Raw genomic sequence first — 22926 nt, 5'->3', positions numbered from 1 at the left:
GTCCACGTGCCCCCCATCTTCACAGCAGTAAAAACCCAAACTAAGACATATGGCTTATCTGTCCACCCTACAGAAGACTAAATTCCTTCTCTCCAAACTTGCTTTACTATTTGCAATTTCACAGAATCAAGAAAAGACCAAGCAGATAAAGGCAGAAATGCAGAGCGGAAGTGGGGAAGTGAAAGAGAAGAAGGCAGAAGCCGGACATGGTGCCATTGCCTGTAATCCCAGCACTCTGAGAGTTTGAGGTCAGCCTGGTCTACAAGTGAGTACAGGACAGCCAAGACTACATAGAGAAACCCTGTCTTGAAAAACCAAAAAAAAAAAAAAAAAAAAAAAAAAAAAAAAAAAAAAAAAAAAAAAACAAAAAAAAAAAAAAAAAAAAAAAAAAAAAAAAAAAAAAAAAAAAAAAAGAGAGAGAAAAATAGAACTAATCTGTATTAAAATTACTACTGCTGCTTCTACTACTGAAACAGCATCTCCCATGCCCAGTTGACTTTGAACTGACTGTGTAGCTAAGGATGAAGTTGAACTTGGTGTCTTCCCGCTTCCAGCTCCCAAGTGCAGGAAAACTGATGTTTATTATTAAACACTTATTATTATCACTGAGTTTATTGTCACAAGCCTTCCCTTTCATTTCTGTATTTTCCCACCTTCACCGGTATGCTTTATTTTCTGTTTGTTGTTTCTGAGGTAGTGCCTCCTGCCATGTGAGAGGAAGACAATGTCATCAAATAAGTCCCCCGCTTCCCTAAAATCAATGGCCTCTCTGAAATTTCACTTAGAAACAGCCCTTCTTAGGCTGGAGAGGTGGCTCAGTGGTTAACAGCACTGGCTGCTCTGCAGAGGACCAGGTTGAGTTCTGAACCGGGAGCTCCAAACCAGCTGTAACTCGTTTCAGAGACTGCAAGGCCCTCTCCTGTCCCCTGGGGGCACTGCACACATGCAGCGCGCAGACACATGCAGACGAAACACTCACAACACGTAAGATAATGTCTAAAAATATTGAAGGTAGCCCTTTTCTACAACCAACACTTTTCCACTAGAAGTATCAAGGTCCTGCAGCACCAAACACGCCGTGCTTCCTTCTGGAAGGCTTTCAGCGTTATGGAATTTATTATTTGTGCTTATGCAAAACTCTCCTGGATTTTGCTTTGTAGACTTTGCAGGGGAGCAATACAGTCAGCTTTGCCCGAGGCAAGAGGCGTTTGTCTATCCTTTTATCTACATATAACCGCATAGAAAATCCTGGTTTGTTCTGGCATCTTTGGGCACATGGTCATTGTCCTGTGCTCATGTTTCCCCTCTTCTCCTCTGGGCAATTCTTTAGCACCCTGTCCCTGTTCTGCAGGAAGGCAGCACAGAAGGGAGAGCTTGCCCGGCTGTTACAGTAGAAGCTCTCACATCCTACCGGGTGCACCTTCACGCCCGACTCCTGACTCCAAAGCCAGAGGCTGTCAACACCCTCTCAAGTCTCCTCGGCACATGTGACAACTGTGACTTAGGACATGTGGAAATATAGGTAAGCTCCAGAGATTCTTCTTTTTTTTAACCGAATAATTCACTTAAAAATGTCTGGAAAAATGTGTAATGAGTAGATTTGAGAGAGAGGGCAAGCCTTCTCTGAGAACCCTGTGAAGAGATGTGCAGTCACACAGAACAGCGACTTCCCACAAAGGGCTTATAGCAATGTGTTTTCTCGAAAAGCTGCCGCCTACAGGTTTTTAAATGCAGTGAACAAGTGAAAGGCTAAATCCTGGGTTAACTCTGTGCTCCAGATGCTCTTGCCCTCTCTCCTCCTCCCGCCCCTCCGTAGTGCAGCCTGGAAAAGCTGTCTTTTTATTGGTTGGAGGTGCTGTCAGTCACTTGGCAAGAAGAGTTCAGCCCCTGCTCTGTTTGCTCTCTGAATTAACAGATGTGCTTGGTTGGAAGAAACGAACATTTCTGGATGGGAAGAAAACTCTTGTTTAGCTTCTCCCTTCTGTTTCTATGTCTGGTGTTTTCAGTCACTTTGGAGCAGATCCTCGCCGGGAAGAATGTCGTGTGAGTAACGGCCAATCCTTTAACGCAGTGTCTCTGTCCTCAATGCAGCGGGAAATTACATGTTTTTGTCATTTCTTTATATAGTTACCTATCTGCATTTGTGATGGTTCAAACATGGATAAGCTATATATAAATGTGGGTATTTATACCACACAGCTAACTACAGTATTTATTATTCTAAACTTTTATTCTAAGAGGTGAGGACTATTGTTGAAAACACTGAGAAACCTGCATCTGTATTACATACAGCACTCCTTAACTGACTCTGAGATCAGACCTGGCTCGGGTTCCTTTTACATTTAAAAATAAGGTCTAGCTTCACAGTTTCTCCTGTCATAGTTATGAGAGGTGATCTTAGGACAGCATAACCCGTCATCCCAAGGAGAAGGTGGTTGTTTATGACACAGCCCTTACCATTAATGAGCGCCATTTCAGTTCCTTTGTCCATTTTTTCCCTACATCTTACTAAGGAGTACACAGACTTATCTCTGAAAAAGTGTATTTAGAGTCTCGACTGCGGCTACGGTGTGTCTTGTTTCCCAATTACTTATGATGTGCCATCTCACTGAATGCACAGGGGAAATTTGTGTGAGCACAGAGCTCAGCAGAGGACAGGGTGAGCTGGCGAAGCACCTTGGAGAACTCGTAAGTCAGCAGCGGATAACAGCTTTAAGAATAGACCTTCGAAATGTTTCCTTCTCTTCCCTGGAAGAAATTAGTGATTTTTTTGAAGCTTACTTCTAGATCATACGTGGCTTAAATGTCTTCGGTGGTTAAATGTTATCTTGCTTTGTTTGGGACAGACAGCCTCTACCAAGGCTGACCTTGAATTTACCTATATAACCAGTGATGGCCTTGAATTTGTGAGTCTCCTATCTCCGAGTTGTGGGATACGCTGCAACACCTGGCTTTATAACCTCCTGGAATCCCACGCCTCTGTGCTACCAGAATATTTCCCCACCAAGTTTATATAGAATAAATGGCTTTGGGGCTGGAGAGATGGCTCAGCTGTTAAGAGCACTGGTTGCTCTTCCAGAGGACCTGGGTTCAATTCCCAGCACCTACATGGCAGGTTATAATTCTCTATAACTCCAGTTCCAGAGCATCCAACATCCTCATACAGGCTTACATGCAGGCAAAACACCAATGCACATGAAGTAAACCTAAGTAAAAGTTAAAAAAAAAAAAAAGAAATAAATGGTTTGTATTACGTTGGCAAAAAATTATGTCAAAAATTAAAAAAAAATCAAATTTGTCCTTATCAAGAGAAGATAAATATAAGTTTTGTTCCAGAAGCTTAGATCTTAGAAATTATACAAACAACTATGCTCTTCACAATAGCTACAAACCTAGATGTTACTAATAAGTGAATAAGTAAGGAAAACGTGATATATACACATAAAATTTAATTTAGCTCCAAAGAAAAAAGAAATTGCAATGTTTGCAAGAAAATGGACAGACCTGAAATATTAAGTGACGTATCTCTCTCCCCAGCCCAAAGCCACTTAGATACTGTCCTGGACTTGCTTTGTTGATTGGGCTGTCCTCAGACTCAGAGAGACTCACCTGCCTGTGCCTCTGCTGGCGATTCAGGCATGTGCCACTGTGCCCGACTTAAAAATATTTTTGTTAGATTATATTAATTATACAGTTAATTATAAAAGGGTCTCACTAAGTTGCCCAGGCTGGTTTTGAACACTCTGTGTAGACTCAGAAGACCATGAACTTTTGACCCTTCTTCCTCAGGCTCCTTAGTAGCTGGTATTGCAAGCCCGGACTTGCTAGGTTTAATTAATTGCTAACAAGGACAAGCTATGTTTATTTTTTTTCTTTTTCTTTTCTTTCTCCCCCTTCTTCCTTCCTTCCTTTCTTTTTCCCTTCCTTTTGAAATCCTTCCACAAGTTGGATTTATTCTTTTGTTTATTTGCTTGTCCTGGAACTCTCTGTGACGGTCAGTCTGGCTTTGGACAGAGCCTGCCTCTGTTTTCAGCTTCTGTTTTTGAGACAGGATCTCGTCACTGATCTGGAACTTTCTGGTTCAGCTAGTCTGACTAGCCACTGAGTCCCAGGGAGCCTGTTTCTGCCTCTCAGAGGCCAAGATTACAAGCCCAGCTTTTTCACTTGGGCTCTGGAAACTGAACTTGGGTTCTTACGCTTGCCTAATGAATTCCTTCCTTCCCTTTTCCCCTCCTTCTCTCCTTCCCTCCCTCCTTCCTTCCTCCCTCTCTCTTTCTTTCTCTTTTTCCAAGATAGGGTTTCTCAGTGTAGCCATGCTATAACTCACTCTGTAGACCAGACTGACCTGAACTCACAGAGACCTGCCTGCCTTTGCCTCTCGAGTGCTGAGATTAAAGGTGTGTCTTACCACGCCTGGCTGGGTTTAATTCCATCAGTGTTGCTCAGCCTGCTCACACAGACAGTGGCTGACTGTTGGCTTTCCTAACACTCGGATTCTGCGTAGTGACCTGTATTTTGTTTTGGTTGATATTATGTTTCCAATAAAATCTCACGCACACATGTAAACACACACAAAAAGGAAAAAAAAAACTGTGAGAAAAAGAGTGAAAGCATTCTTTCTTTTCTGTCTTGCTCTCTTGAGACATTCTTACGCACTCAGCCTTCGGATGCCCGACTCCTCTCTAAGCTTAGAAACGTGTATCACACTTAAACTGCTGTCATCTCTCCTAGGAATAGCCCTACAGAGTTAAAAGACACTTGTTTTCTGATCAATGATTAGAAAGAATATTTACAAAATAGGAATTGTTGGTTCCTTCATAGTGAATTAGCACGCTTGTGTGAAAACCCTGTCTAGACTGCAGTGTCTGTGTGTGTGTGTGTGTGTGTGTGTGCACAGAGGCCAAAGCTGCTGTCTTCCCCTATGGCCTCGTTACTATAAGGAATTGCTCCACACATGCTACTGAAGTTTATTTATCCTATAATAAAACAGCTTATTAATCTTTTAGTTTTGGAAGTTCAAGGGCATGGAACCTGAGTTGGCTCTGGCTGATGGCAGATGGTGAGATGGAGCATGTCTTGGGAACAAGGACTCATATCTTAGCCCATGGCAGCTCAGTCTTCATGTGGGTCCCCAAGTGAGGAGAGCAGGGCTTGTCTCTGACATGGACTCTGTTGCCTGCTCTTTGATCACCTTCCCCTGGTGGTGAGGTGGTCGGGGCTTGCCAGGCCACAGAGGAAGACGATGCAGGCAGTCCTGATGAGACTTGATAGGCTAGGTCAGATGGTAGGGGAGGAGGGATCCCCCTTTCAGAGGACTAGGGGAAGGAGATAAGGGGAAAGAAGAATGGGGGGCAGGAACTGGGAGGAGATGAGGGAGGGGGCTACGATCACACTGTAAAGTGAACAAAATATAAAAAATAAAGTTAAATAAAAAAGAGCTTATCATACATAAAAAGAGTCACATGTTGAGTAAGGAAGTGAAGAAGAAGAGGGAGGGCCATTGTTGCTCTTTTATAACGCTGCTCTCACAGGAATGACTGAGGCTGAAGGAGAACCACAACCATGCTGTGCTAGAACCCCTCAGGATGTCTGCTATGTCCACCCTCTGTCTTCCCAGCCTACACTCACTTGGACCTTTGGAGGACACTTACACCACACCATAAGTATGTGAGACTAGGAACACGGTTGAAGACATCAGGATACATTTTATGATATAATACTGCATGAAACTCAAAACTGTGTCAAGGAATATATGGCAACATAGGTAAATATTTATGATACATGCTGGATTACAGAGTGCAGACTGAAAAAATATGCTTTCAGTGTATATATAAAGATTTTTATGTATACAGTGCTCTGCCTGCATGTGTGCCTGCAGGCCAGAAGAGGGCACCAGATCTCATCATAAATGGTTGTGAGCCACCATGTGGTTGCTTTGGATTGGGTTTAGGACATTTGGAAGAGTAGCCAGCGCTCTTAACCTCTGAGCCATCTCTCCAGCCCGCTTTCAATATATTTTTAAGTTTTATGAATTTCCATCTTACAAGTAGGGTTAAAGGCAGGGAGTGCTGAGACACAAAGGAGTGCCAATAGAGAAGAAGTCTGCGGAAATTCTCCGTGGGGTTCTATAAAAAGTAAATTATGTGGCGTAGTATGTTTATGAGTATAGATAGAGAAAGTCTATAGGTCATAATTTCTATTTCAGAAATCCCTTTTTGGCAACGGCATTTGTCTTTTCTTCTTCAAGACGGCTTCACTGTGTATCTCTGGCTATCCTGGAATTCACTCTGTTTACCAGGCTGACCTTGAACATGTAGAGTCCTGCCTCTGCCTCCCGAGTGCTAGGATCAAAACCTTGTGCCACCACTGCTGGCCGAATTTGTCTTTCTAAAAACAACAATGAATATTGAATATTTGGCTATCATATAGGAACAGCACAGTGTTACATAAAATTTCATTGTGAAATAATTTATTACATTTTTGTTATTGTTTAAAGCATGGTAGACAGCTCACGGCTTGGCATGCAATATCTTTGTCATATCCAATGAGTAAAGATCAGAATTGAGTCATAAAAAGAGAAAAAGTTCAGAAACTTCTGTATGTCCTATATTTTGTTTGGAGAGGATGTGTTAAATCAGAAATTCATGGCTAAAAATGTTCAATTCTGAGTGGCCCCAATGTGCTCCCAAGTGAGATGGACACTTGGATAGCTTCTCAAAACTTTCTGTGATGCCTCACTAGAGATGTTTGCTCTGCAAATAAACTCTATTTCTAATTTCAGTTCTCAAGCGGCTTCAAGTAAAGAAGTGGTTATTCAGAATGGTAAGACTTGGAATTGCCCTTGTGGTGTCCTGGGGGCAGGAATGAAGAAAGGCCTTTTCTGGGGAACATTTCCCTTCCTTGTGTTGTCTGTACCTAGAATTCCTCCTGGAAAAGATCTTTTAAACTAGCACATCTTAAACGATAAGCCCAAATAGGCACAAACAGGATACATTTCAGTGACTGGCTCATTAGCATCATTCAGTTATGTTAACAAAATGATGGCATTGAGCCTTGGTGCTCACATCATTATTTATTTGACAGGTCAAAAGAATAATGGAGAGATGAAACCAGTCCAGAATTTCACAACGATACCCGTCACACAGGTATGGCTGTTGGGACATTAGTCTAATAACATACTTTCTTTTCAGTGCTCTCAGAGCTACGATAAATATATACACAATAGTTACATTAATTATTAACATAATCTTACTTGAACTCTAGGTGGTTGAGAAAAACATACAATTCTTAATTTTACTTGCCCTCTCATATTTTCCTCACAGTATTCAGTTTTATGGTTTTCCCACAGGGACAGCAGAAAGTGTATCTTTTATAACTGGGAGCTCACTGCTCTTTCTTGACCACTTTTTCTTTTGTTTGCATTTACACTGGAATAATTGGTCCACTCTTTCTGTTGTACTTTAAGTAAATATATAATAACATGTATCCACATTACATGATATGAATTAACTTTTTTATCTGTAGAAAGACTTTGATACTAAGGACACACATTTGTCTTTTAAATTCCTTTTATTTGGTTAATTAGACTTTCAACTACAATCTGAGCAAAACCCACTGGAGTGCATTCAGCCATCATAATCCTATTAAGTTCTCCAGGGATGGAATTCCATGCGTCCTCTTCTGGACTAAAAGAATCACAGTTAAATTTAAGAATCAGACCTGGCTGGATCTCACAGATGAAGCACTTGGTCAAAACACAACAGTGGACACCGGCCACTCCAACTGCAGTGAAGACAGAGCCATGTAAGTCAGTCTTCCTGGCTGAGGAGGCCTTAGAAATACCTTATAACTCACTGTAACAAGCTGCTTTGTTTGCCTTTATCAAGTAAGTTAAAGGGCAAGTCACAAATTAACTTAAAAATATTATCAGCTTTTTGAGAATTTTGTACAACTCATTTTGATCATTCTCACCCCCAACTCTTTCCAGATCCACTCCTTCTCCCCACTCACCTCCCCAACCAACCACCCAATTTTGTACCATTTTCTTTTTTACTCAACAAACAAACGTTGATTGTCCAAATATTTTTTGGTATGAATTCCATTGAAGAGTGTTTGGCTAGTTTTACTTTTATGGGTTTTCAAAATGAGAATTTCCAATTCGTTCTAAAAATGGAGGAAAAAAGAAAGGAAGGAAGGAGAGAAAAGTTTTGTCTATGGGTATGTCCATAGATACTTAGAAGGAAGTTGGATAATATGTCAATTTAGTTAAACAATAGTACTAAATTACCCAGTGGGCCTATGGTATCCACAGTCCTGGACTGTTAGCTGGCCTTATTATACAAGGCATGGGTACCGCCTCCCACGCCCTACCCCAAATCAAAGGGCAGCTAGTTACCTTTTCAACAGTCATTTTTGCTGTTGCAAAATTGCACAGGAAGGAACACCTTGTCCCGTGGGCTGGACTTTTGGTTACAGGGTCACAGCTGGGTTAGACCAAGCAAAGCTTTACTTCCTGAGCAGTCCAGAGGACATCCTTCTGTACTTTGAAAGCTAGCCAGCAGGAAGTGTCTGGCTAGGCTCTAGCTTGCTTTCTTTGTATCAGGCAGTGGAGGTGTACGATGTCTTCTGTATCATGTTCTTATCTCTAGTTCTGGTAGGGAAGTAGACACCAGCAAGAGCCTGTACTGTTTGGAGGAAGAAGAAAGAAAGGATGGAAGAGGGGGGAGAAAGAAGAGAGAGAGTAAAGCTAAACTGTTTTCAGGCTTGGTCTCAACTCTAAACGTCAAGAGTCTAAGTACCCTGGTCTTACCATGAAAAGAATGCACATTTATCCTGGCAGTACGTCTTTTTACTGGGCGTGGGAGGCGGCACCCGCCCTGGTATAAGGCTAGCAGGGCACACATGTCTCAGTGGGAGACTCAGAAAAGCCTATTTTCTTAGGACCAGTCTTTGACTTTAGGTGGTATGTTTGGTCATGGTTCAAGATTCTCAAATTATAGAACATGGCCTGTCTCATAGTTTGCTGTGTAAAAGGACATTTGGTCAAATTTCAGAGAATCTTTGGGTGTTTGAGGGTGAACAGAATGATTAGTTTTGGTCTGAGACAAGCAGATTAAGTAAATGTCCCCACTGAGAACAGATCACTTTCAGCCTTCCTCTGCTTTCCAGGCATCCAAGTGTTTGCTCGTTCGCTTTTGTTTTTCTGTTGTTTGTTTTGATCCAGGAAAAGGAAATCTGAAATGTTTCATTTGTGTTCTACAACCACCTGTTTAATATGTGTTGGTACAGTGGGCACTTTTAGAAGATGCTTTGCCCTTGCTCTGGCCTGTGATGGTTAGGATTTGTTGTATGAACCATAACATATTATGCATGTTCTCCTGTGTGCATTCCTTTTATACTTTATGCCAGTATAAATTCCAGTTTGGCTGGAATTGCTAGCTTATTCCTGAATTTTGTTTCTTGTTTTAAAGTTCGTGACGATGGGTGGAAATGGATTATTTTGATAGATTAGTAAGAAGAATATTACACATCTCCATGTCTCGCCCTTCAGAATGACTGTCCCCTAACAGGGACTTAACAAATCGCACTAATTACAAGGTTTAGGGAACCACTAAGAATCCTTCCACATTTCTTTCTCTTGTTACAGCACAACCATAAAGGACTATGGAAGAGATCCCACACTGCTGAGGGCTCAGGACTTTTTTCCCAGGCTCTAATTAATTCCCTTCTGGGCTCTTTATTTGTGGTCAGCTGCATGGAAAAAGGCTGATTGCCGGAGGATAAGCTTGCTAGCCCAGGGCTGGCTGGCATGCCTTAGCTCCATTTATCCTGGCATTAGGGGGGTTGTGGGATGAATTAGGCAGCACATCTTTTTACTGGGCTTTGGAGACATTAGTCATCAGTGGAAACTATGCCGGAGAAAAGCTAAAACCTGTCTTGCAGGTCCAGCTCTGCCAGAGAGCTGTGTGCCTTCAGGACCCATGGACTAGTCACATGTCTGACGGCTATGGAGGCAACGTTGCATTGCAGCTGACAGAATGGAGTGTTGTGCACTCTCCAGATCTAGTGGCCGTCACAGCGGCTCTCCGACAAGTCAGAGGAATCAAGGTCAACAAGGGTAGGAAACTTCGTGGAGTTCCACTGGGGCTCTGGTGTCTTTAAAAGGGACATTCTCTCAGGATTATGAAAAGCAGAGAGGAAGTGCAAGCGTGAGTTCCAGAAGAGCTGTCGTACAGTCCAAAGCAGGGCCCCCTTCTCCTCACAACCAGCCCCAAGCGCAGGGCAGCCCGGTGCTGCCTGGGGGGCCCTGCGACTTTTCGCCTTTTTTTTTCTGTTTTAAAATAAATCTTAAGATCCCTTTACTTTTCATTTTATGTGACTGTGTCTCTGTGTGAGCACATCTGTGCTCAGGTGCCTGCAGAAGGTGACAAGCCTTGCTGGGGCCATCCTCTGAAGCTGCAGGAAGAGCTTCTTGTTAGTCCCCGGATGTGGGTGCGGGGAGTAAACTCAGTTCTTCGGAAGAGCATCAAGTGCTCTTAACCGATGAGTCCTCTCTCCAGCCAGAAGTTCTGGGCTTGCCAGTGCATATATCAGATCTAGGGCACTGGTGTTCTATCTTCCTAGTCATCTCCCTAGAAACACACCCACGCGCGAGCCCGGGATGGGCAGCCCTCCACTCTGCAGTCCTGCTCACACCAGTGGGTAGGCAGCCTGGGTCCACCCACGCCCGGGTGTCGGCCAGGGTGTCTCCCCAGAAAGTGAGGGCTTTTAGTTCCATCTGGTAAGACTTCCCGAGGCTGAGTCCTGTGAGCTCTGGAAAACAGTGAGCCGCCAGTGAGAGAACACTTGACAGAACCAGAGCGTAAGTTGCCGAAACACCAAAGCAGACATATAACCAGGTAAGGTCAAAAGCCAGACTGAAAAACATGACCATGTTTTAGATTTTGGAAACAAAATGTTCAGGGAGAGGCAAGTTTAGCGGATGGATTTGTTATGGAAGTCTTTTTAAATAGTGAAAGTCCAAAAATAGAACACGATCCAGCTTCGGTGTGCATTTTGAGGTTGGACATTTATAGTCAGAAGAATTCGGAATATGTTTTACATGTGAAAGAATGGGGCCCTGAGTGGGTTCTTTTTTCTGCTCTTGCTCTGGGTTGTATCCGTTTTGTGTTTGGTTAGTTGTATGGCACCCAGTACCTGCAGAGCCTCACTGAACAAGTGAGTTATCACTGCTGAAAGCATGCTGGTGCTCTTTGCTTCAAAGCAGTGTGCCTTTGAGCTTCCACAGGAACCACGCCCACTGGAGAGAAGCCCTGGTGAGTAGCTTTTGTGAGCTGGTCAGTTGTCTCACTAGGTGATGGATGGCTTGAGGCGGCTTTGCTCTGAGGTTTTAGTTCATTGGTGCAGTGCAAGTTGTGAGTGACCAAGATAGTGTATTTTATTGGAAGAACTGAAGAAATTTTTGTAAGAATGAACAAAAATAGTTCAATTTATAAAATGTATTCCCCCGGCCTCTTTCTTTCTTTTTCTTTTCTTTTCTTTTTTGAGACAATGTTTCTCTACAGAGCTCTGGCTTTCCTTGAACTCATTCTATAAACTTGGGTGGCTTTGAACTCAGAGATCCACCTGCCTCTTCTTCCAGAGTGTGTGTGCTACTGTGCCTGGCATGTTTTGTTTCTTTAAAATGTTTTCTTTAATAATTTGACAAATCGTCAAAATAACGCCAGGGCAGGGATCTTTTGAAGCTTTACTTAGAAAAGACTCTTTGAAACCGCCTGCACGCAGGCACATCCAAGGTGTCTACGTTTTTCCTGTTAGGAAACACAAACATTTCCTTTGTCAATCTTAGTTATATGATATGTTTGTGAGCCTCACAACTCCTCCCCGTAAGCGTGTTACGTTAGCGGTCAGTGCCGCCACTGATGTTTCTGTTCCTTGGAAGTAGGTCAAGCTAGTTGAAATCACAGCATGGCATCTTTCATTCTCCAGGCTATTTGATTTTGATTTCTTTAGTTTCTTAATGCAGACTAAGGCATTCTGACTTCTAGATATTTTATTGATATAGCTGCAACATTCTTAGTGCATTTAAATTTCTTATCTTTTCCCATTATAGCCACTTGGCTCATCATTCTCATATTTCTAACCTTGTGGAAACTCAAGTGGAGAAGAATAACCTGCAGATATTCAAATATATCACGTGTTCCCCTGTCATCTATATGGACACGTATAACACTGTTCCCACAACCAAGACCACAGACATTTTCATCATGTCTGAAATATACTTGTTTCTTTTTATACTCCATCACTTGGGCCACTCCCTCCTCTCCACGTAACCTTGGTTTAGCTCCTGTCATTAAAGATTAATTTGCATTTCCTAGAATTTTATTTAAATATAGCCATACAGTATGTTCTCTTTTTTAGTGTGTCTTCTTTCACTTAACGGCTTAGGCCACCTTCTGTGCTCAGTGCAATCCTCTTTTTCATTGCCAAGTAGTATTCCACTGTACGGACCTATGACAACCTAATTATCCATTGAGCTGTCGATGATAGAGCTTTGCTGCTCTCCTTTATATAACTTTTCAGCTAGTTATGACACTCTTGTATGAATCTTTGAAGCAGAGTGCGTTTTAATTTTGTAATTCTCCATATAGGAGTAGAAAGGCCAAATCATATTACATAAGCACACTAACAGTCTACGAAGCCGCTAAATTTTAATTTTAAAAAGTTTTAAGTTCTTTTGGGTCACATACTCTAGTCAGGCTAGCTAAGAATGTACTGTTTAATGCAGTGTCACCTTAAACTCACTGCAGCACTGTTCCTCAGCCTCCCGAATGATAGTTACCACAGGAGTGCGACACCACACCTGCTTCCAAATTTTTAAAAATGTGAGCTCCTAATTTTTGAGACAGGGGCTCTTGTGTTCAAAGTTGGCTTCAGACTTGCTCTTTAATTGAGGCTGGCCCTGCACTCCTTGTCTTCTTTCCTCTACTTTCTGGGTGGGTGAGCAGCACCCAGCCAGGTGAAAATGAACCATTCTGTCTTTCCCAGGATTACCCACTTGCTTCATGTCTTCATCAATGTGAAACTGTAGAGAAAATCCTCTTACAAAAGCTGCTGTGTGGTTAATGCTCTCTGAGAAACTTCACTGGCCTTGAGCTAAAGGAGAAGCTCTGGAGTTAGTAAGAAGCTTAGGGCTGTGTGTCTGCACAGCAAAGGGCTGACGAGACAAAGGGACACATCAGCCTGCTGGGGACACTTGTGAGACATAATCTTAAAGGTGCAGCCATTTGTATCTGTTGTGGTAAGCCAGCTGCTTCTGTCCAGAGGCTGATTAAATTCTTCCACTTACCTCCTGGGTAGCAGCGTCGCATCTCCTCCCTCTCTTCTCTTCCCCACGGGGATCAACACTAAGGCAACAGAGGTGAGAAAAGAGCCATGACTCTCCATGTTAACTTTGCACTCCTGACTTCCACTGCAAACCCCAGATCCCAGTAAGGGAGGGATAATGTCTGGCTCTCATCGTGATACCCAGGAGGATGGGGTGTGTCAAGAGAACTAATACTATTCTTCCCGAGTGAATAGTTACTCTGTCTTTGGCCCAGGAAAGCTAGTTTTACCTTCAGAAAAGTGTGCATGAATATAGGCTATCAAAGCTCATGATTTCCACATGTTAGACGTTTTAATCATCCTGTTTGTTGTGTTATGATGTGTAAATGTGTTTTTATTTTGTTTTCCTAATGCTCAGTAATGCTGAGAATATTTTAAATTTTATTATGTTAGATTTTATCTCTCTCTCTTTGTGTGTGTGTGTGTGTGTGTGTATGTATGTGGCATCAGATCCCCTGGAGCTGGAGTTACAGGGATACACGGACTTGCAAGCCTTGGTTTGCGACTCCCTCCCTTAGCTCTGTGAGTGTGAAGTCAGAGGTATGCACCACCAGGAACAGCTCTGTTTTGATTTCTTTTCTTTTTCATCTTTGTGTGTTTTACTTTTTTATGTTTTATTTTCTTAAGAGTCATTTGAAGAGCAAAATGTTTTATTGTACTAAAAATCCAGTTTAGCATCATATTTTATGGCTCATGATTTTGTACTTTTTCAAGAAAACATCGCCTGCCCAAGGCTGTATAACTAACTACTCTAGGTCTCTTCTATAAATTTGGTTTTAGGCACCACATTTAGTTCCACATGAGGAGTCAGTCATTCCTAATAATAAAGTTCTTGATTACAGTTATTTATGTGGTGTGTGTGTCTGCGTGTGTCTGCCAGCTCATGTACAGGTGTGCATGTGTGTTCATACCATGGTGCCTGTGTGAAAGCTGGCTTACCAGGACCATTTGAGGGAGGTGGTTCTCTCCTTCCAGCATGTAGGCTCCAGACATGGATCTCAGCATGCAGGTTGTTGGGCTTGGAGGCAGAGGTCCCCCCTGCTGAGCTGCCTTGCGGTCTGAGCCATTCCTGTTTTGATGAACTATGTTGTTTCTGTTCTCTCAGGTTGTCTTTAAAGTTTGGTGATGCTGAAAATCCCAAGGACATAAGGTTGGTAGCATTATAGTTTTAACCTGTAACATATACTATGCTCTATTTAATCTGTTTACTCCCCTGTAAGTGTCATTCTGTGACATGTTAAATTCCATGTCCAAGTACACTGAGAGTTCAGTGGCCATGTCTGATGGGAGTGCTTTCTATAAAGCAAGGTCCATACATATCTCAGTAGTCTGAAAAATCAGTAAGTATAAGAATTTTGTAGGAATATTTTTATCACTATCATCATAATCATCACCACCACTGTCATGATCGAATTCTTTTTTTAACCACTACTGGAATACCTGTATTCTTTGCTCTCATCGTGAGGGGTTTAAGAGCACATGAACCTGAGAATGTGGTCCTTTCCCTGGAACAAGAGTAATGCTGAATAAAACCCAGTCGGCATCAGGCTCTGCTCCAAGGTGATTCACTGTAGCTTTTTCCGAGAATCACACTAGCTGAGTAGATGAAGAGATCTCTGCTGACAGCAGACAGTCAACACAGGCCTCTGTTCTCCTCTGCTTATGATAAAAAGCTGCATTTACTGATAGTGATTTATCTTGGCAGCCACTAATCAACAACATTGAGGGCAAAACATGGTCTTCTTGTGTTGGGTCGCACACCCCTCTAATTCCAAGCACTCTGGAGGTAGGGGCAGGCAGATTTCTGTCAGCGTGAGTCCAGCCCAGTAAACAGTAAATTCCAGACCAATCAACACTACGTTGTAAGATCCTGTTTCAATTTTTTTTCTTCCACAAAAAAATATCAATACTTTTCTCAGCACCTGGTAATCAAGAAATTTGAGGGCATAATTCTCCCCGCCCCCCCATAGTACAGTGCATGTACCTGGGAGACGGTGCAGCTGATGATGGCAGAGGAACTTGAATGTGATCCCCAATCCACATTAAAAAATCTGGGTGTGGGGGTGTTGTTTACTGCCCCAGCCCTGGGAAGGTGAGAACAGGTAGACCTCTAGGTCTCACTGGCAATGTACACACACGCACACGCACACACACAGACTAATGCTTCCCTTCCTGTAGGACAGACTTTTTAGTGGAAATGAGCACTTTATGTCTTCAGCTTTACTCAGAGAACCAGCAGGGTGGGTGGAGACAGGAACTCTCTCCTGACTGCTGCTCTGTGCCACTCTTTGGCCATGTGAAAATATTTTTGAGTCCTCAATAAAAGGTTCTGTTTTCAGACTTGTTTAAGAATGACTACATGCCCCGACTCTCTTGCAGATATTCACATCATAACTTTATTTATTCAAACACCCCGCCCCCCTCCCGAATAAGTTTTAAAGTAAAGCTGGCTTTTTAAAACTAAGCAATCCAGTGTTTCCTAAGCTATTCCTGACCATGAATAGCTTTCTCCCCCCGGACCCCAGCCTACACATCATAAGATGCTAGTGTTTCACAGAGCATAATCTAGAACATACAAACTCCCATCCTTCTGAGAAACATTTTCCTGGTTGTTGGTGAGCAAACAGGGACCTTGTATTGCTAGGTAACCTCCACTACAAGGCTATATGCCCAGCTCTTCAAAGAATCTTCATGAGGAAACGGAATCCACAGGGTGACCAAACAAACGTGCACAGCTCATCTAGAAATGGGGAGCAGTTTCACTTTGTAATAGCACTCTTCCCCAACTGGAAAATACCCCTGTAAATCATCACCGCCACTACCACCACCATCACCATCACTTAGGATAAAAGCGTGTAGTGAACATGTCCATAGTCCCTCTCCGTCTGCCCGGATTTTGCCATTTGAGGGGACAGGCAATGCCCACCCCCTCTCCCTGAAAGCTTTTCTGGCCACGGAGGGCTCTGTGTTGGTTGGTTTTTGTTGATTTGACACAAACCTAGACATTGAGCAGAGGGATCCACAGCTGAGAACATGTCTCCTTCATAAGGCTGGCCCTGTGGGCAAGGTTACTGGACATTTCCTTAGTGACTGATTCAGGAGGACCCAGCCGTTGTGGGTGGTCCTGGGTTCTATAAGAAACCAAGCTGGGTAAACTATGAGAGCAAGCCAGTAAGGAGCATTCCTCCACGGCCTTCACATCAGCTCCAGTCACCAGGTTCCCATCTTGTTTGAGTTCCTGCCTCGACTTCCCTCAGTGATGCATGGTCACCTGGGACATTACCTCTCCAAGTTGATTTAGATCATGGTGTTTTCATCACAGCAATAGAAACCCTAACTGTGATAAAGTTAGGGTTAAAGTTAGATTTGCTTGAGAGACCAAAGAGCAAACAATACTTCCAACATGTAAACCCCAATTTAACTTGTACAGGCTGCAACGCCCTACTGCTCCACTTGCCCTTTCCCCAGACACTGAAGACTATTCTTAAACTGACCCTTCTAGCAAGACAGTAGGTCACAAGACTATCTGCTATGTCTGCTGTTGCAATCAAACCTGCTCACTCTGCTCAGTGACAAGGGTAACTGCCAAACATACATGTTAAAACTGGGCCCTGCCTACACAGAGGGAACACTGCAGTCTTCTGGGGTTTGTCGTTAAAAGCCTTGGTCTAACAGGCTAGGGGTTGCATCTTGGAATCCCTCTCAGGTGCAGTCCTGGCCCCACCTTGGATGCCAATGTTTAAATGAAAAAGCTTTTCTTATTAAAAGTTATTTATGGTCGTGGTGAATCCTCCAATGATTTCAAACCCATAACACTAAGATGGAGCTGGCTGCCTTCCATCCTTCTCATGGAAGAATGTCAGCATCCTAGACTCCTCTACCTTGAATGAGATTGAGGAGCATCTGTTTGTGCTTGGCTCCCAGAATTCCCCATTAGGTCCTTGCTCACTGTGAAAACATACTCACTCTTAGCATTGTTCCCGTTGGCTGCCTTCTGTCCACGATCATTGCCCTTCTATCCATTCTATATACCCAAATGACTGAATCTAACATTCACATCTTTGGCTCAGTGTCTGCTTCTACAGGAGCACAAAATAAAACAAAGAGAACTCATGAAAACAGAAAAATGAGAAACACTGGGCTATAAGAATAAGAAAATAAAAATAACCGATAATCCTTCCATATTACTACTGATGTTTTAATCCCACCATTCTTGACTTTGCCCTATGTAATAGCTCAGTTTTTTAATAAAATTATCATGAGCTATTTGAGGATCGGAGGATTGGAGAATGTTCCACTCTAAAGCAGGGAGGGAGCTGTTCTCAGGCTGAATCTGACAGGCAGCTCAAACACAACATTCTGAGAGAAACTGCAAGGTATTTTGTCCCGCTGGGCTCAGCTTCTCAATGTGACACTATGATTACACTAAGATAACAATATTGTTTATCTCATAGTGCTTAGTGAGCTTAAGCAGATACACAAGAGTAACCAGTGGCTGGCATATGAGAAAGCTATTACTATTATTTTATGACATTTAATTCTATGTTAATATAATCCAAGTCTTTAAATAAAATTTGTTGCAATAATAAGCATACGATTTAATTCACAGAAAAGAAAATAAAAGCCCACCTCCATCCCCCGTAGTATTTTTGTATTGCTCTTTTCCTGGCCTTCTTACCAACCCGGAGGAGCTTTCGCTTGGCGCTAAAGCGAAGCCTCCTGCCTCCACAGCCTAACAAAAGAGGGCGCCGTCGTACCGTTCACAGAAGACGCTCTGCGACAGCAGGAGAGCGCGGGCTAACCCCAATTGCTGTCCTTTCTCAGGCTCACCCTCAGCAATCACAACAAGCTGTCCAGCCAGAGTTGGTTTAGTTTACACCGAGTGGAGATTATCTTCAACAATTCGGTGCAAGCAACTTTTAACGCAACCGGTGTCTATGCTCTGTGGAGTTACTCCTACCGCTGCCAACGGGTCAGCAGCCTGCGGAGGAAGGATGCCCTCCTGCTGCTTAGCAGCTCAGACGAGGCGACGAGCCTGTGGGAGGTCACGTTTATCGATTTCCAGGTAACAAACTAAAACCTTCGCTGGACACGTATGCACACTCGGTGCCAAAGACACTCAGTGTTTGTTGAAGTCAGCCGAAACAAGATGTTTAAGGAAGGGCCTCCATGCCTTTAAGATAGCATGGGTTTATTCTGGGGCTACTGAGGTAGGCGGAGCAGGGTGGAGGATTTCTCCTGCCTGCCTCCTCCAGGGCTCACGCTTGCTTTCCTGTTTACCCGCTCACCGGGTACTTATCTAAAGTGAGTGCAGCTGTGGCTGAAGCCTGGCGACTGACACTTCCTGGGCGCACAGGCGCTGTGGGACTATCACCCTCTCCCCTTCTGGGAGAGAAGCAGTGGTCTTAGCAGGGCAGATAAGAAGGACATCTGCAGTGAGAAAGACAGTGTTGACAGTTAGCCTGGGAATGGAAGCATCAGCCAGTCAAAAATAGCCCAGAGATCTGAAAACCCTGGGAGAAAGGCTTGGGAACGTGACAGGCGCCTTTGCACCCCAGCATCCCAGCATCCCCTCAGGCTGAGAGACATTCTAAGCAGTCCCCCTATCTCGTTTATCTGTGGCCAGGGCTTAGTCCCTGAAGCTGCAGATACGGCTTTGTGTATTTTTCTATATTTACAAGGGTACATAGTCATGCATATTTATCTCAGCTTCGGGAGGAATAGTGTTGAGAGGCCAAAGGGAAGGAAGGGAAGAGCATACATTTGGAGTCAAGCAAATCTGATTTTGAAGTCACTCTCTCCTACACGGCTAAGTTACTAAGCTTGTCACTACATTGCTTGCTTATCTTTTTCCCCCCAAGACAGGGTTTCTCTGTGTAGCCTTAGCTATCCTGGACTTCTTTGTAGACCAGGCTGGCCTCAACTCACAGACATCCACCTGCTTCCACCTCCCAGAGTGCTGGGATTACAGCACCACCACGCCAGCTACATTGCTTATCTTTGTCAATGTAGAAAGTACTTGGCTTCATATGTGTGAAACACTCAGGCCCATTTCAGGCATGGAAAACAGTACCACCCATCCCAGCACACATTAGTGGTTAAGACAACACATTTTATGTTACACACATTTTGTGACAAAAATAACAAAAGAAAACACATGGTCAGGGACCGGGGTGGGGATTTCGAAGGAAGGAAAGGAAGAGAGGATTAGACGTTCCTGAGGACTGGCTCACAAACCCACAGGATTAGCCACTCTGCTGGTTGGATGAGGCCTGCTTCGAAGCTGTGGCAGCATACAGGAGAAGCACTCCAGGATGTGTCACAGGGCCACTAAGACTCCAGAGAATTTGCTGTGAGGAGCACATTCCTCTCCTGGGTTGTACAATGCGTGTGTGCAGGAAATCAGCTTCCTCATAGAAAATGTGGCTTATGGAGGCACCTAGAATGTAAACAGGGGAGAGGAGTGTCCCCAGACAACCACGTTTCACACTGCAGGCCTGCTGTTCTTTCCTTAGAATAGACATTTGTCTCCTAGTAGGCACAGAGATTAGTCCTAGACCCCAATTCCTTCCATGGGTACCAAATCCATGAATTCTCAAGTCCCTTCTATAAAATGGCACAGTATTTGCATATGGCCACACACAGCCTTCTGTGGTAGTGACAGCAGAAGTGATAGAGGATACCAGACCCTCTATAGTCGCAAACTGAGTCTGAGCATGAATCCAGGTTTCCCAGGTGTAAGTTTCATCATCACACACTTCCTGCTGTGTGATTCCACATGAGAGACTGAACTTTCCTGAGCCCCAGGCTCTGTTTTAAGCTACAATAAAATAGTCATTTGCTCATAGGCTGTTATGAAGGCTAAGTATCTAGTACAGTCAGGTATGGTGGCACAGGCCTGTAATCCCAGTACGGGGGGCAGGGGGCGGGAAGCAGAGGCAGACAGATTGCTGTGAGTTTGAGGCCAGCCTGGTCTACAAATTGAGTCAAGGACAGCCAAGGCTACACAGAGAAACCCTGTCTCAAAAACAAACAAACAGAAAAAAAAAATATCTGGTACTGACAAAGCCTTTAGTGTGTGTATTGGTTTGTGTTTGTCACATTTGCCACTTTAGGGGAGAAATACTTTATTTGGCTCACATTCCAGCTTCCAGCCTCTCATTGTAGGAAGTCAAGGCTGCACAAGCCTGAAGCAGCCAACCACGTCCACAGTCAAGAACGTAACTGCATGCATGCCTGGTACTCAGCTCTCTTAGTCTGTGTGTATACAGTCTAGGACCTAAACCCAGGGAATGGTGCTGCCCACAGTGGGCTGGATCTTAACACATCGGTTTGCATAATCAAGATGATTACCACCCCTCTCTGACACACCCCTATATCAGATTCCCTAACCCCCAGGGAATCTGATATAGACATTCCATTGCTGACACTCTCTTCCTATATGGTTCCAGATTATGGAAAGTTGGCCATTAAAACGAACCACAGAATGTAAAATAAGGTTAATTGGGGCCCAGAAGCACCAGCACAATGAGAATTGACTCTTAGAGGGGAGACCAAGGTCACGTCTGCTCTTTTCTTTCTCTGGACAGATCCAAGGCTTCTCCATCAAGGGGGCCCAGTTTGCACAGGCCCGAGACTGTGGCTCTTTCCTCTCGCCTGCTGTTTTGATTGGCCTGGCCATGTCCCTGATCCTGCTGCTGGTGCTGGCCTATGCCCTGCACATGCTCATCTACCTGCGCTCCCTGGACCGGCACTACGAGTTCATCACATCTCCCGCTCACTTCCCGTCCCTGAGGGCGCTAGATCCAGGGGAGGAGAAGGAGCTGCTGGGAAGCCAGGGAGCTGAAGGCTATGAGCTGAGGAGCCAACAGATCTGCAAAATCTATACATAGCAGCACAAGGCTCTGTCTCCTCCCCAGGACCACAACCACCTCTGAAATACACTATTCTCTTCTGTCATGTTTGACTTGCTTGATTAAAAAAGAATAATGGAAATACCTTGGCAATGAGATTTTTTTTATTTGTGGTTTTATTAGGTAGATCGGAGGCAGTGAATAAACTATCTTAGAAATAAGCAGGACTGTTGCCCAAAAGATGCCTTGGACATGGTGGAGAGAGGAAGAAACAGAATGTGCTGGCTAGTTTTAGGTCAACTTGACACAAGCTATAGTCACTGAGAGGAGGGAACCTCAACTGAGAAAAATGCCTCCGTAGGATTGAGCTGTAGGCAAGAGTATAGAACATTTTTGTAATTAGTGATTGATGGGGGAGGGCCCAGCCCATTATGGGTGGTGCCATCCCTGGGCTGGTGGTCTTGGTTTCTAACAGCAGGCTGAGCAAGCCATGGGAAGCAAGCCAATAAGCAGCACCTTTCCATGGCCTCTGCATCAGCTTCCTCCTTCAGGCTTTGGCTCTGTCTGAGTTGATCTCCTGATTTCCTTCAATGATGCTGATGTAGCCTCATAAGCCGAATAGACCCTTTCCTCCCCATGTTGCTTTGGTCACAGTATTTATCATAGCAACAGAAACCCTGACAAAGCAGCTGGCAAAGGGGAGAGACAGGTGGCAAGAAAAGTTCAGATCTTTAAGTGTTTGGAACACAATCTACATTTCCCCCCTCAGGAATTATAGTGAAGCTTCATTTTAATGAGCATTTATTTTTCTTTTTCTGTCTTTCCTAGAGCTCTTTCTGGAAAGCTGTCAGCTGTCTGTGGCAGAGCACTGTATGCTAAGCTCTTATATCAGGGGCTTTGCCACTCAGATGCACCACTGCCCCAGCTGTGTGGTAGGAACGACAGCCATGTCCATTCTGTCTGGCTGTGGGCCCAGGCTGGCCTTGCTTGTGTGTGGCAGACTTGTGTAGGCAATCATGCGCACCCCAGAAGCAAGCAGCAGAGGATGCTACACATACCACTGCAGGACAAGCCCTCCAGCCCCATCCGCTGAGACCGCATCCTAAACGCTTCCTGGGTAGAATTTCTGGAGCCACCACACAAGTCCTTACTGGTACTTTCTTTCTCATGGATCCCCCACCAATCTTTCCTAGTTCTTAGAAGACCTGAAGGTTGAAGATTTGTTCATTCTCCATCTCTCCAAAGCTGGAATGTACTTTCCTTGTGACAGAGCTGATGAGAGTAAGAACTACATTCCTCTCCAGGTTCTGCACACCACCTAGGCTTACTAACAATAGCCCTCCATCAAGCTCAGCATGCAGACAGGGAATAGAATTTTGGAGGATGTGGTGATAGGTCTGTTTTCCAGGTCCACTTTGGATAATGAGCAGTGGGAGATGAACACTGACATTTCTGACACAACAGTTGGCTGAGCGTTTTCTTTTGGTTGCATCATTACTAGTTGGATGTAGGTTGGGTCCTAATCTTGCCAAAGTCTGAAAGATACTTCATATGAAGTCCCTTTTGTTTGGTATTAGGAGTAGGCTTGGTAGTCTGCTACTAAGACTCCCTGTTCTTATAACTGACACTCAGAGAGGAACACAGAAAAGAGATGCTCAAGAAAAACAGAAACCCAAGATGATCTATC

General features: G+C 43.9%; 1 protein-coding gene across 1 annotated transcript; it reads left to right on the top strand.

Annotated features, from left to right (window-relative positions):
* The first annotated feature begins 1915 nt into the window (after nt 1-1915).
* Nucleotides 1916-21380, top strand: LOC129690070 (V-type proton ATPase subunit S1-like protein). The gene is made up of 7 exons (XM_055625614.1): nt 1916-2043; nt 6782-6822; nt 7084-7145; nt 7586-7803; nt 14492-14536; nt 18211-18451; nt 20976-21380. The coding sequence occupies exons 1-7, from the start codon at nt 1916-1918 to the stop codon at nt 21276-21278; spliced, it is 1038 nt and encodes a 345-aa protein (XP_055481589.1). The 3' UTR covers nt 21279-21380.
* The last annotated feature ends 1546 nt before the right edge of the window (nt 21381-22926 follow it).

This window comes from Psammomys obesus, unplaced genomic scaffold, assembly GCF_907164565.1.
Source record: "Psammomys obesus unplaced genomic scaffold, mPsaObe1.curated_primary_1811, whole genome shotgun sequence".
NCBI classification, from domain to species: Eukaryota; Metazoa; Chordata; class Mammalia; order Rodentia; family Muridae; genus Psammomys; species Psammomys obesus.
Note: the sequence above shows the minus strand (reverse complement) of the source record. Positions and strands in the feature narration are given on the sequence as shown.